This window comes from Eptesicus fuscus, chromosome 11 (genome assembly GCF_027574615.1).
Source record: "Eptesicus fuscus isolate TK198812 chromosome 11, DD_ASM_mEF_20220401, whole genome shotgun sequence".
In the NCBI taxonomy this organism is placed as follows: Eukaryota; Metazoa; Chordata; class Mammalia; order Chiroptera; family Vespertilionidae; genus Eptesicus; species Eptesicus fuscus.
Window position 1 is genome coordinate 83,880,777 of NC_072483.1, and position 11,944 is coordinate 83,892,720.

Below are 11,944 nucleotides of genomic sequence, written 5' to 3' on the forward strand. Positions count from 1 at the left end.
CTTTCTTGGCTGTACTACCTCAATCCCTACCATTTCAGTTTTCAACATGTGCCATGCTCTTCATGCCTCTGGGCCTCCGGGCCTTTGTCTCTATTAGATTGCCTTCATGTCCTTTCTTTGGTTTGGCTAATGCATGTTTAGGAAACACATCAACTTCTAGGTCAAAAGCCCTCTTATTTGCTGCCATAGCATGGTTCACTCAAATGGTCTCTTGACAATTCTAGTGCTCCAGGAGATAGTGAGATATTGCAGAGCAGGTGTTTTACTTTTCCTCATCCCAATGACTAAGACAGCACTTAACATATAGACAGAGAAGAAAATGACTTCTAATGTTACCATCCCCCTCAAACAAGGGCAGGTGCATGCATTAAATTCAGATACTATTCCAAAGTAAATTGACAAATATTGCACGGTATCACTTACATGTGAAATAAGAAGAAAAAAAAGTCAAACCCATAAAAACATAAAGAAGGAAAGGAGGTTGCCAGGAGGGTGCAAAAGGAGGCGATGTGATAGGGAGAGGTTGATGAAAGGTACAAACTTTCAGCTATAATAAGTACGTAAGGTCTGAGATCTTATGTATAATACTAGTGGCCCGGTACACGAAACTTGTGCACATTAAAAGGGGTTAATTAGCCCTAACCAGTTTGGCTCAGTGGATAGAGCATTGGCCTGCGGACTGAAGGGTCCCAGGTTCGATTCCAGTCAAGGGCATGTACTTCGGTTGCGGGCACATCCCCAGTAGGGGGTGTACAGGAGGCAGCTGATCGATGTTTCTCTCTCATCGGTGTTTCTAACTCTATCCCTCTCCCTTCCTCTCTGTAAAAAAAAAAAAAAATAATATTTTTTTTTTATAAAAGGAGGGGATTAATTAGAGGAAATAATTTAATATTGCTATTTGCCCTTTCTCTATAATAGAAGTGTCAGAGATGAAAGAAAATTAGTAAAACATATATGAAAACCTTCCTCCTGTCACACACCATGGGACCCAGAGTCAAGTCCCCGCCCACCCACGTGCACCTCAAAATCGTGTGAGACCCAGACCCGCCCGCCCCCCCCCCCCCCAATTGGGCTAGATCCAGACCCAGCCAGTCCCACCCTTGTCAGTACCAGGAGGGGGGGTGTGGCCTTGAGGTCTCCCGTCAAGCCCCACTGGGTGGGGGGCATAGCCTAAGGTCCCCCCCATCAAGCCCTGCCAGGTGGGGGGGCGCAGCCTCAGGTGCCCAGGCCCAGCACCGGAGGGGTCGCAGCCTCAGGTCCACCATCAAGCCCCACCGGCAGGGGGGCATAGCCTCAAGTCCCCTGTCAAGCCCCGCTGGGTGGAGGATGCGGCCTGAGGTCCCCTGTCAGGCCCAGCCAGGCAGGGGGGCGCAGCCTGAGGTCCCCTGTCAAGCCCCACCAGGCAGGGGGTGCAGTCTGAGGTCCCCGGGCCTGGAGCTGGGATAGGGGGGTGTGGCCTGAAGTCCCCTGTCAAGCCCAGCCAGGCAGGGGGGCGCAGCCTCAGGTACCCTGTCAAGCCCCGCTGGGCAGGGGGCGCAGCCTGAAGTCCCCTGTCAAGCCCCACCAGGTGTGGAGCATGGTCTGAGGTACCCCAGCCTGGCACTGGGGGGGGGGGGGGGGAGCAGCCTGAGGTCCCCTAGCCCAGCACCAGGATGGGAAGGGCACCTTTTGAGGTTCCCCCGTCAAGCCCCGCCGAGTGGGGGGCGTGGCCTGAGATCCCCTATCAAGCCCCACAGGGGCAGGGGAGGGCATAGCCTCATGTCCCTGCTGATTGCTCATTAAGGCTCCTTATGGGAAATTGGCCTCAACTGTGGGTGCAGCCATCTTTGTGACGGAGTGATGGTCAATTAGCATATTCCCTCTTTATTAGATAGTATGGTGACTATAGTTGACAACACTGTTGTATAAATGAAATATGCTAAGAAATAGAACTTAAATGTTCTCACAAAAGGAGGAGGAGGCGTAGTAAAAGGAGGAGGAGAAGGAGAAAAATATGTGAGGTGACGAATAAACTAGATGGGAGCAATCCTTTTACAATGGATATCAAATCATGATGTACACTTTAAATGTCTTGCAATTTTATTTGTTAATTATATCTCAATTAAAAAAAACACACAAGAAAATCAAATCTTTTTTTTTGACATTTTTTTATTGAGGTATTATATGTGTACATATCTTACCATTGCCACCCCACACCCATACATGCCCTCACCCCCCCGAGTTTTGCATCCATTGTTTATGCTTATATGCATGCATACAAGTCCTTCGTTTCAAGAAAATCAAATCTTTACAGAAGTTAACTACAATAGGGTGTGGCATTAAAAATTCCGTCAAAGGAGTTTGGAACTCCTAAACCACCTGTACTAGTTCAACTGGTTCCTGTGTTGCTTCAATGACAGTGGAGCATCCCAAACCATGGCCCTAGGTATTACATTATAAAGGTTCTAAAACCTGATCAGCTACTGACTTAAAGGCTGTAGTTCCTGTTATCCACAAAATCATTTAACAAGAAGAAGGGATATACTAAACATAATTATTTGTTCAAAAAGGGGGGAAACCCTAGCAAGTGTGGCTCAATGGTTGAACCATGAAGCAGGAGATTATGGTTCGATTCCCGGTCAGGACACATGCCCAGGTGGTGGGCTCAGGAGGCGTGCAGGAGGCAGCCCATCAATGATTCTCTCATCATTGATGTTTCTTTTTCTCTCTCTCCTCTCTCTCCCTCTCTCTCTAGAAAGAAAAAAAAAATCAATAAAAACATATTTTTTAAAAAATCTATAGAAAAAATATCCTCAGGTGAGGATTAACAACAAAAGTACAGTACAAGTCTAAGATGCTACAAATATTAAGTTCTGATACCCTGATTATTAGTCTAGAGACCTCTATCTCTTGTTGTTGCTCTTGCCACTTCCTCCACTCTAATAAACAACCAAATTCATACACAACATAATACATCCAGAAATTAGCAAAAACACAACTTGCTGTCTATGTATCAGCCACACTGCAAAAAATAACTTTTACATTTTTTCTAATGAGGACTTTTCAGATTTTCTTTTGGTGCTTCTAGTCACTTTTTTTGTTTTAGAGTACAGCAAAATCACAGTGGGTGGAGATGAGGCTTTCAAGGTCTGCACTAGGGTCTGGTAACCTGGATTTTTATCAAGGACCCTAAGTGATTCTGATAAAGATGAACTAGACCACACTTTGAGAAACAGTTCTGGATGTTCACAGGCAATATTCTCTCCAACATGAAATTTCATACAACCATGAAAACTAAGCCTACATTGGCAATTTACATTACATTCACTAAAACTAGAAGCAAACTAATATGATACACAATAGCCAACCTTTATGATGAGGTACAGTACTATTTTAAAATTTTCTCTCATGTAATCCTTACCACCAGATGAAAGTGATATCCATCATTACCTTTTTCATACAGATGAGAAAGTTAAGGGTCAGAAAGTTATTCACTTTCCAATATCACATAGCTTCTAGGTGGCAATACACAGGTATTAAACCCAGACTGTCTACCCAAAGCCTGTGCTCCTAACCTCCATGTTATGCTACCTCTCCATTTCAAATACATATATTTGACATTTTATTAAGACAAATGAGGTAAAGAGGGAAGGCACAAAAACAAACCTCACCTTCTTCATTATTTTATCTACAGTTAACACTGTTGCCAACTTACCTTTCTCTAAGCCAGTGGTTCTCAACCTTTCGAATGCCGCAACTCTTTAATACCGTTCCTCATGTTGTGGTGACCCCCCAACCATAAAATTATTTTCATTGCTACTTAATTTTAACTGTAATTTTGCTACTGTTATGAATCGTAATGCAAATATCTGTGTTTTCCGACGGTCTTAGGCTCTACAGCAGCGGTTCTCAACCTGTGGGTCCCCACCCACAGGTAGAGAAGCTGCTAGCAGGATCGCCTAAGACCATCGGAAAACAAAAGTAGCAATGAAAATAATTTTATGATTGGGGGTCACCACAACATGAGGAACTGTATTAAAGGGTGGCAGCATTAGAAAGGTTGAGAACCACTGCTCTAAGCCGTTCTCAGTTCCTAATGACAAAACCACATTGCCATGGACACAGCAGGCACTGAAGGTGAGAATACAGATTGGTGCAGCCATTATGGAAAACACTGAGGAGGTTCATCAAAAAATTAAAAATGGGCCCTGGCCAGTGTGGGGAAGTGGTATGAGTGTCATCGAAAGGTCCCGGATTTGACTGCCATTTAGGACACATGCCTAGGTTATGGGTTTGATCCCTGGGCCTTGTTGAGGCTCATGCAGGAGGCAACCGATCAATGTTTCTCTCTCTCCCTCTCTTTGTCTCTCTCTTCCCCCCTCTAAAAATTAGTAAAAATCCTCAGGTGAGGATTTTAAGAAAATATTAAAAATGAAATTTCCTTATGACCCAGTGATTCCACTTTGTGAATATATCCAAAGGAACCTGAAACATATATAATTCAAATAATATATGCACCCCTATGTTCATTGCATTATTTACAACTAGGGGCCTCACGCACGAAATTTGTGCAAGGGGCTCAGCCCTCACAGCTGCTGCAGCTTGCCTTGCCCCTCAGAGCCCGGCTTCATCCAGAAGGACGTCAGGAAGGTAGTTCAACTGTCCAGTCTAATTAGCATATTACACTTTTATTATTATAGACTAGAGGCCCAGTGCATGAAATTCATGCATGGGGGGGAGGGGGTCCCCCTTAGCCCAGCCTGCCGAAACCGGCAGTCGGACATCCCTCTAACAATCCAGGACCGCTGGCTCCTAAATGCCCACCTGCCTGCCTGCCTGCCTGATCACCCCTAACAGCCTCTGCCTGCTGGCCTAATCGTCCCTAACTGTCCCCCCTGCCAGCCTGGTCGCCCCAAACTGCCCCCCCAATGGCCTGGTCACCCCCAACTGCCCCCCCCAACGGCCTGGTCACCCCCAACTGCTCCCCCAACGGCCTGGTCGCCCCTAACTGCCCCCCCTGCCGGCCTGGTTGCCCCACACAGCCTGTTGTTCGGTCGTCCGTCCAATTGTTTTGGTCATGAGGGCCCCTGGCTTTTTATATATTAGGATAGTCAAGCTATGGAAGCAACTCAAGTGCCCATCCAAATATGAATGGATAAAACGGCTGTGGTACATTTACACAATGGAATACCAACCGGCCTTAAAAAAAGAATGAAATCTTACCTTTTGTGACAGCATGGATGGACCTAAGAGTACTATGCTAAGTGAAATAACTCAGAAAGAGAAAGAGAAATACCATATGATTTCACTTATGTGAAATCTAATGAACAAAATAAAAAAAACAAAATAGAAACAGATTCATAGATGCAGAGAACAGAATGACAGTTATCAGAGGGAAGAGGGGTTGGAGAGCTAGGTGAAAAAGCAGAAATTGTTACAGTACAGTCACAGAGATGTAGATTACAGCATAGGGAATATAGTCAGTAATATCAATAACTGTATGGGGCCAGGTGGGTAACTTGAAGCAGTGGTACATGATTTTCAAACCACTTTGCTGTACATCTGAAACAAATACAGAAAAATATGGGATGTAATTGAAAAAAATTATCTGTCAGAGATGGGTGCTTGGATTACCTTATTGCAGCGATTTTCAACCCTTTTCATCTCATGGCACATAAACTAATTATTAAAATAATATATTTTATGCTGATCTGACAAAAAAATAGGTATAATTTTGATTCATTTACACCAGATGGCTATTGTTGTGTTGGCTATTGTCATTTTTTTATTTCACAATCTAAGGGCCCCTGACTAGTCAGGTATTGCATGTTGTAAAAATTCTTGAGGCACACTGGTTGAAAATCACTGCCAAATAGTAGTCAAGAAAACGGGAGTTCTCAAAGAGCCAATGAGTAGCTCTACACCTGGAGGAATAAGGCAACTGTGCAGGAATCCAGCAGAATAGGAACAACCCTCTAAGGATCCTGAGATCTTCAACTCAGACTTTTAGATCCTGGATCCCTATTAAAGGTTATGGCATCCAGTTCATCTCAGAGACACCCAGAAAGTGGTAGCCTGATCTACATGGACCCTGGAATTTGAGTCAGATGAGGTTTACAAAACTATGTAAGGTGGACACTTCCCCTCTACCAGTAAAGATTTCTAAATTTCACTGAGGCTGTAAACTGACCTCTAATCTAAAAGACTCTTCCTTAGGCCCTGGCTTTTTAGCTCAGAGATCAGAGCATCATCCCAAAAAGCTAAGGTTGGGGGTCCGATCTCAAGTCAGGGCACATACATGAAACAATCAACAAATGCATAAATAAGTGGAATAACAAAGAAATGTTTCTCTCTCTCTCTCTGTCTCCCTTCCTCTCTCTAAAGTCAATCAATAAGTAAAATAACCCTACCCGGTTTGGCTCAGTGGATAGAGCATTGGCCTTCAGACTGAGAGTCCCAGGTTTGATTCCAGTCACGGGCACATGCCCTGGGTTGCAGGCTCGATCCCCAGTACGGGTCATGCAGGAGGCAGCCAATCAGTGATTATCTCTCATTATTTTTTAAAATATATTTTTATTGATTTCAGATAGGAAGGGAGAGGGGAGAGAGAGATAGAAACATCAATGATGAGAATCATTAATCAGCTGCCTCCTGCACACCCCCTACTGGGGATCGAGCCCATAACCCAGGCATGTACCCTTGACCCAGGCATGTGCCCTTGACTGGCATCGAACCTGGGACCTTCAATCTGCAGGCCGGCGCTCTATCTACAGAGACAAACCAGCTAGGGCCTCTCTCATCATTGATGTTCTATCTCTCCCTCTCCCTTCCTGAAATCAATAAAAATCCTATATAATAAAAGGCTAATATGCAAATCGACCAAACAGCAGAACGAACGGTTGCTATGACATGCACTGACCACCAGTATGCAAATGCTCAACACAGGAGCTGCCCCCTGGTGGTCAGTGCACTCCCACGGGGGAGCACTGCTCAGCCAGAAGCCGGACTCACAGCTGGCAAGTACAGTGGTGGTGGTGGGAGCCTCTCCTGCCTCCACAGCAGCACCAAGGACCCCGGGGGATGTCCACCTGCCCTGAGGGAGTAGGCCTAAGCCGGCAGGCAGACATCCCCTAAGGGGTCCTGGACTGTGAGAGGGTGCAGGCCAGGCTGAGGGAACCCCCTTCCCCTAGTGCACGAATGTCGTGCACAGGGCCTCTAGTAAATAAATAAATACATATATACATACATACATACTCTTTTTCCTTTTCTCGCTTTATAGTTTTAGTCTGAGAAAAAAAGCAAAATGCAAATGGTCTAGTTTGTGCTACGAAGACTTGAAATCTGAAAATTGTTTGTTCTGCTCTGCATGGAAGTTCACTAGAGTGAAACAAGAACACAATCCTGGAAAGGAAGCTATCAGACATCCACTTCAGTATAACTTAGTAACAGATGGTATCCCTTTTCAGTTGAGAGTGCTGCATTAGAGGAAAAAGTTTTTTACTTTTGGGGGGTTTTTTTGGAGGGTGGGTAATGAGAGGGTTAATTTAACAGCATGAATACTCTATGGAATAACAGATCTGAGGGAAGGGAGCCATGGGAAGAATGGGCACCTCAGGAGCCTGGGATCCCTGGAAATCCAACAACTCTGTTCTAGAGATCAGAAGAAAAGAGCACCTTTCTCCACACATTGCCAATACCTAATTTTACCCTCTCCCTAGACTGCTGCTCTGCTTCAAGGGTCAAACAGTTAGGAGGGTAGCCAGAGTCTATTATCAGAATGCAGTCACCACCTCCTACCTCCATCTCTACTGCCCACGTCAGCAGCTCTCCTTCCCTTCTACCTGCCACACACTATGCCAGCTCCAGAGGTCTGAAAGTAAACGGGAGCAATTATGTTCACCAGATACCTCAAAGAGTTACTTCAAAAACTAAGCACATGCAACCTTGGTGTGCAATGTATTTCCCAGGTTCTATCTTACACATCATAGAGTTATCTCCTTGATATAAGGTAAAAGATAGTTTTGAAGTATCACGCAGCAGAGTTTAAATATCAACTCTAATCCTTGTTACTTAAGCTCTCTAAAACCTACCGTGAAAATTAAAATGAGAACTTGTAGGTAAATCACCCACCATTATGGCAGAAGCTCAATAAAGTGGTAGCTATTATTTGAAGAAGAGGATGTTCTAGTACTTTTAACAATCAGTTTTTAAAAAGCACTTTGCATTTTCAAAATACTTAAATCAGTACTCTGGCTCTAATTAGAAAACACTATTGATCATTTTTCAGGGCAATTCTCTCCAAAAAATCTGATAAAATAAAATCTGATAAAATAAATAGGAAAGATTCACCCTACTCCCTGCATTTTGAATGAACCTTTGAAATCACTTCATCTGCTTTATTTGGTTAGGAAGTACTGTACAGTTTCCTGAAATTCCCAGCCATTCTGCCTGAGAAATTTTAACAGAAATTCCCCAGAAAAAGGGAAGACAACGGTGTATGTTGACCGTATTAACACACAAGCTAAAAACCACCCGTATCTTTCTTCACTAGATTCTAACAGGAAGGCAATCCGATAATAAATGTTGCCTCTATTTCCCCAATCTGAATTTCTCTACGGAGTTCCTCTTTATGAATGGCTCTACTAGAATCCAACTACTCCGTTCAGGACCTTTCCAGGGACCTTTCTCAGGTATAGAGAAAAACAACAATTTTTAGGTCCCTAAAATAATAGAAAAACCCTGGATTTCCTTTTTTACAAAAAAACAAATGAATGGTTTTACATCCTACACACAAAATCAGTCGGTATGTCAGAAATACAGGCAGACCCTCAGACAAAGCCCATAAACCTTCCCAAGGAATCTTCTGCCTTTCCTTCTCTCCCAGCCTCGCGACTCTGCAGGGACCCGACTCTGCTGTGCTGACGTCTTCAGTCCCGCAAACCTGGGGCCCTTTGGTGAGAGAAATGCTTGGCAGCAGTGGGCTGCATTCACGGGAACCACGGCCCTAACACAAAGTGGCAACCCACTCCCAGCCTCGCCACCAGAGGGGGGTGAGCAGGACAGCAGGAACCAGCGGGCGGCCAGAACCCCAGGTTTAGCATCCACACCCGTGGTCGGCAAACTCGTTCGTCCACAGAGCCAAGTATCAACAGGACAACGATCGAAATTTCTTTGGAGAGCCACACTTTTTAAACTGTAAACTTCTTCTGACGCCACTTCTTCAACATAGACTCGCCCAGGCCGTGGTATTTTGTGGAAGAGCCACACTCCAGGGGCCAAAGAGCCGCAGTTTGCCGACCACGGATCCACACAAATCAGAACCCGCACAAGGTTAGCGGCGGCCCCTCCGCGGTCGGGGACAAGCGTGGACTGGCTGAGGTGAGGGATGAATGAGGCGGGCGGGGACCTGCGGGGGGGAGGAAGGGCCACGGGATGGGGAGGGGGGACCCCCCGCGGGGCAGGCGGGTCCGCCCCACTCGGGCCCCGCCCCCGGCCGCCCGGGCCCCGCCGCAGCGCCGCAGTCCCCGCGCGGTAGCGACGCGCGCCCCGGCCCCTTCCCCGCGCCGCCCGGCCCCCCAGCACGTACCAGCTTTGCAAACGGGGGCGCTGGGGCTCCGCCTCTCCGGGGAGCAGCGGCTCTGCTCCGGGGACCGCCTCCGGTGGCGGACGCGGGCCGGGGGTGGGGCCGCGCTCACCTCGCCAGTCCACAGGTGGGTGGGCGACGAGCACGGCGACGAGACGGTGCCCAGCAGCGGCGGCGGGGGCTGCGGCCGTGGGGGGCTCCCGCGGGCTCCGGGCGCGGCGCCGCGCGTGGGGCTGGTGCCTCGCGTGGAGGTGGCCGACGCGCCGGTCTGCGTGGCCACGGTGGGGCTGGTGCGCGCGGCCGCACTCCCGCCGCCGCGAGTGGGGCTGGTGCTGCGCGAGGCCGTGCGCAGGCCCCCGCCGCCCGAGGGGCCTGAGGCGCCACCACAGCAGCCACCGTTGTTGTTGCCGCCGCCGCCGCCGCCGCCGCCGCCGCTGCTCCGCGTGGGGCTGCCATGTTGCTGCTGCTGCTGCTTCAGCTGGAACGGAACCGTCGCCCTCATGGGCTGCAGGCGGCTCCCGGCTCCCCCGGCCGTGGCGACCGCACCGCCCCCGAGGGAGCCGGCCGGCGTGGGGGACCCATTGCGCCTCATCCGCTGGGACATGGGTCCACGCTCCCCGGTGACTGGGCGAGGCGGGGGGCGGGGGTGGTGGTTGGGATGAAGGGGAAAGGTTCTCGAGGCCGAAGAGAAGGCCCCGCGACGGGGTGACGAGGCCGGAATCCGGGGTGCGGGGGGCGCCCGGGCCGCGGCCGGCAGCGAGGAGGTGGTGCAGCCGCCGCCGCCGCTTCTCCTCATCAACAATAGTGTCTCCGCCGCTGCCCCCGCCCCCCGCGCACGCCCATTGGTGCAGCGTCAGCCGCGCTCGAGCCGCTCCGCCGCGCCCATTGGCTGCCGGCAGCTCGGGCCCTGGCCCCCGGGGCCTAACAGAGCCTGGGTTTGCGCGGAGACCGTCCGCTCTTTAACGAGAGCAGCCCGCCCCCGTGGGGGTGGGGGGGGCGGGTAGGGTGAGGGGAGCGGGGAGGAGGCCGTGTGTGTGTGTGTGTGTGTGTAGCGTGTGCGCGCGCGCCGGTGTGTGTACACGTGAGTGCGCGTGCGCGCGCCTGGCCACGCGCGCCTGCCGTCCACGGAGGGCAGCCCTGGCGCTCCGGCTGGGAGGATGCCCACGAGAAGGTCCCGCGGCAGAGCCGGCCCCAGGGATGTCTCCAGCCTTTCGTCACTCGTTTCCTTTCCCCTCCGTGGGCCCGGACCGAGGCCGTGTCCGTGGCCTTTTTTTCTTGATTTTTTTCTGTTCTGTCCTAATTCCATCAACGTTTGGGCAGGGCTCACAGGAGAAGAAATTTAGTTCATCTGAATGGCATTTTACCACCTCGTGTCCTTTTTCATTCCGCTTTACAAAGAGCCCCGTCTCCGGGAGATTGGACTTGCTTGTTAGAGGGCACTTCTATCTCTCCCTTCCTATATGAAATCAATAAAAATATATGTATTTTAAAAGTATTACATATGTCCCCACGAAGTCCAGTTATCGGAGGCTGTTACCACCCCCCTGTATCTCGAGCCATCAAGGACTTATTCCCATCAGCTGCTTCCCAGGCCCCTGGTTCCTTGGGAAGATGCCTGCTACCCCACAAGTTTGTGGAGGGCCTTCGTTTACCAGGGGCCTTGTTTGATCTTCACAACCATTATTTGAGACAGAACTAGACTCGTTCACGTCGTTATCTAGTGCAGGAAACAGGTCTCTGTGTGATGGCAGGAACTCGGGAAGACAGGCAGCAACGTTAGTTCTCATGTAACCTTAGGGGCTCCTCATGAAGACCAAAAAAAATAAAAAATAAATAAGTGGTGGAATCTTACCGCACATACTCACCTCTCGGGCTATAAATTGCTTGGCCATGGCCTCTTTTCCCTTTACTACTTGATTAAATGTACATTCTAGACAGATTTCATCTTGTAAAAATGTGGGAGTGGAAGATGCGGTATGATTTGCTCTGGACCCGAAATTCTACGGGGTCCCTGGGCATTGCCGAGGAAAACCTTTGAGGACCTAGAGAGGAGAGTCAGGTCCCAGATCCACCACCTACTCTGACCTTTCACAGGTCCCCAGCCAGTTCCCTTAGCTGTAAAATGCAGCTAAACAATGCCTTCTCTTTCATCCGACGGTTGTGCTTCTCTTTCATCCGACGGTTGTGCTTATTAACCGAGGGGAAAACGAGAATGTGGTGTGTACAAGGTACTCAGCAGTTCCAGAGTCTCCGTGTGATTCAGAGGTCCACATCTCTCCTTTTTGCCTATTCCTTCTCTCTCTCCCACGACAGAGAGGCCCCAAGTCCCAGAAAATACCTTGTTGGCTGGATAGATCTAACATCTCTACCCATTCCCACAAT

The 11,944-nt window shown here is 48.9% G+C and overlaps 1 protein-coding gene across 2 annotated transcripts in view; it reads right to left on the reverse strand.

The window, feature by feature from the left end:
• The window catches only part of FAM117B (family with sequence similarity 117 member B), a 66,996-nt gene extending 56,632 nt beyond the window's left edge, over window positions 1-10,364 (reverse strand). For both annotated transcript variants that reach the window (XM_054722733.1, XM_054722732.1), the window contains exon 1: window positions 9,566-10,364. In XM_054722733.1, the coding sequence (XP_054578708.1) occupies window positions 9,566-10,358 (793 nt within the window). In that variant the 5' untranslated portion in view covers window positions 10,359-10,364. The remainder of the gene's footprint in view (window positions 1-9,565) is intronic.
• Window positions 10,365-11,944: the final 1,580 nt, after the last annotated feature.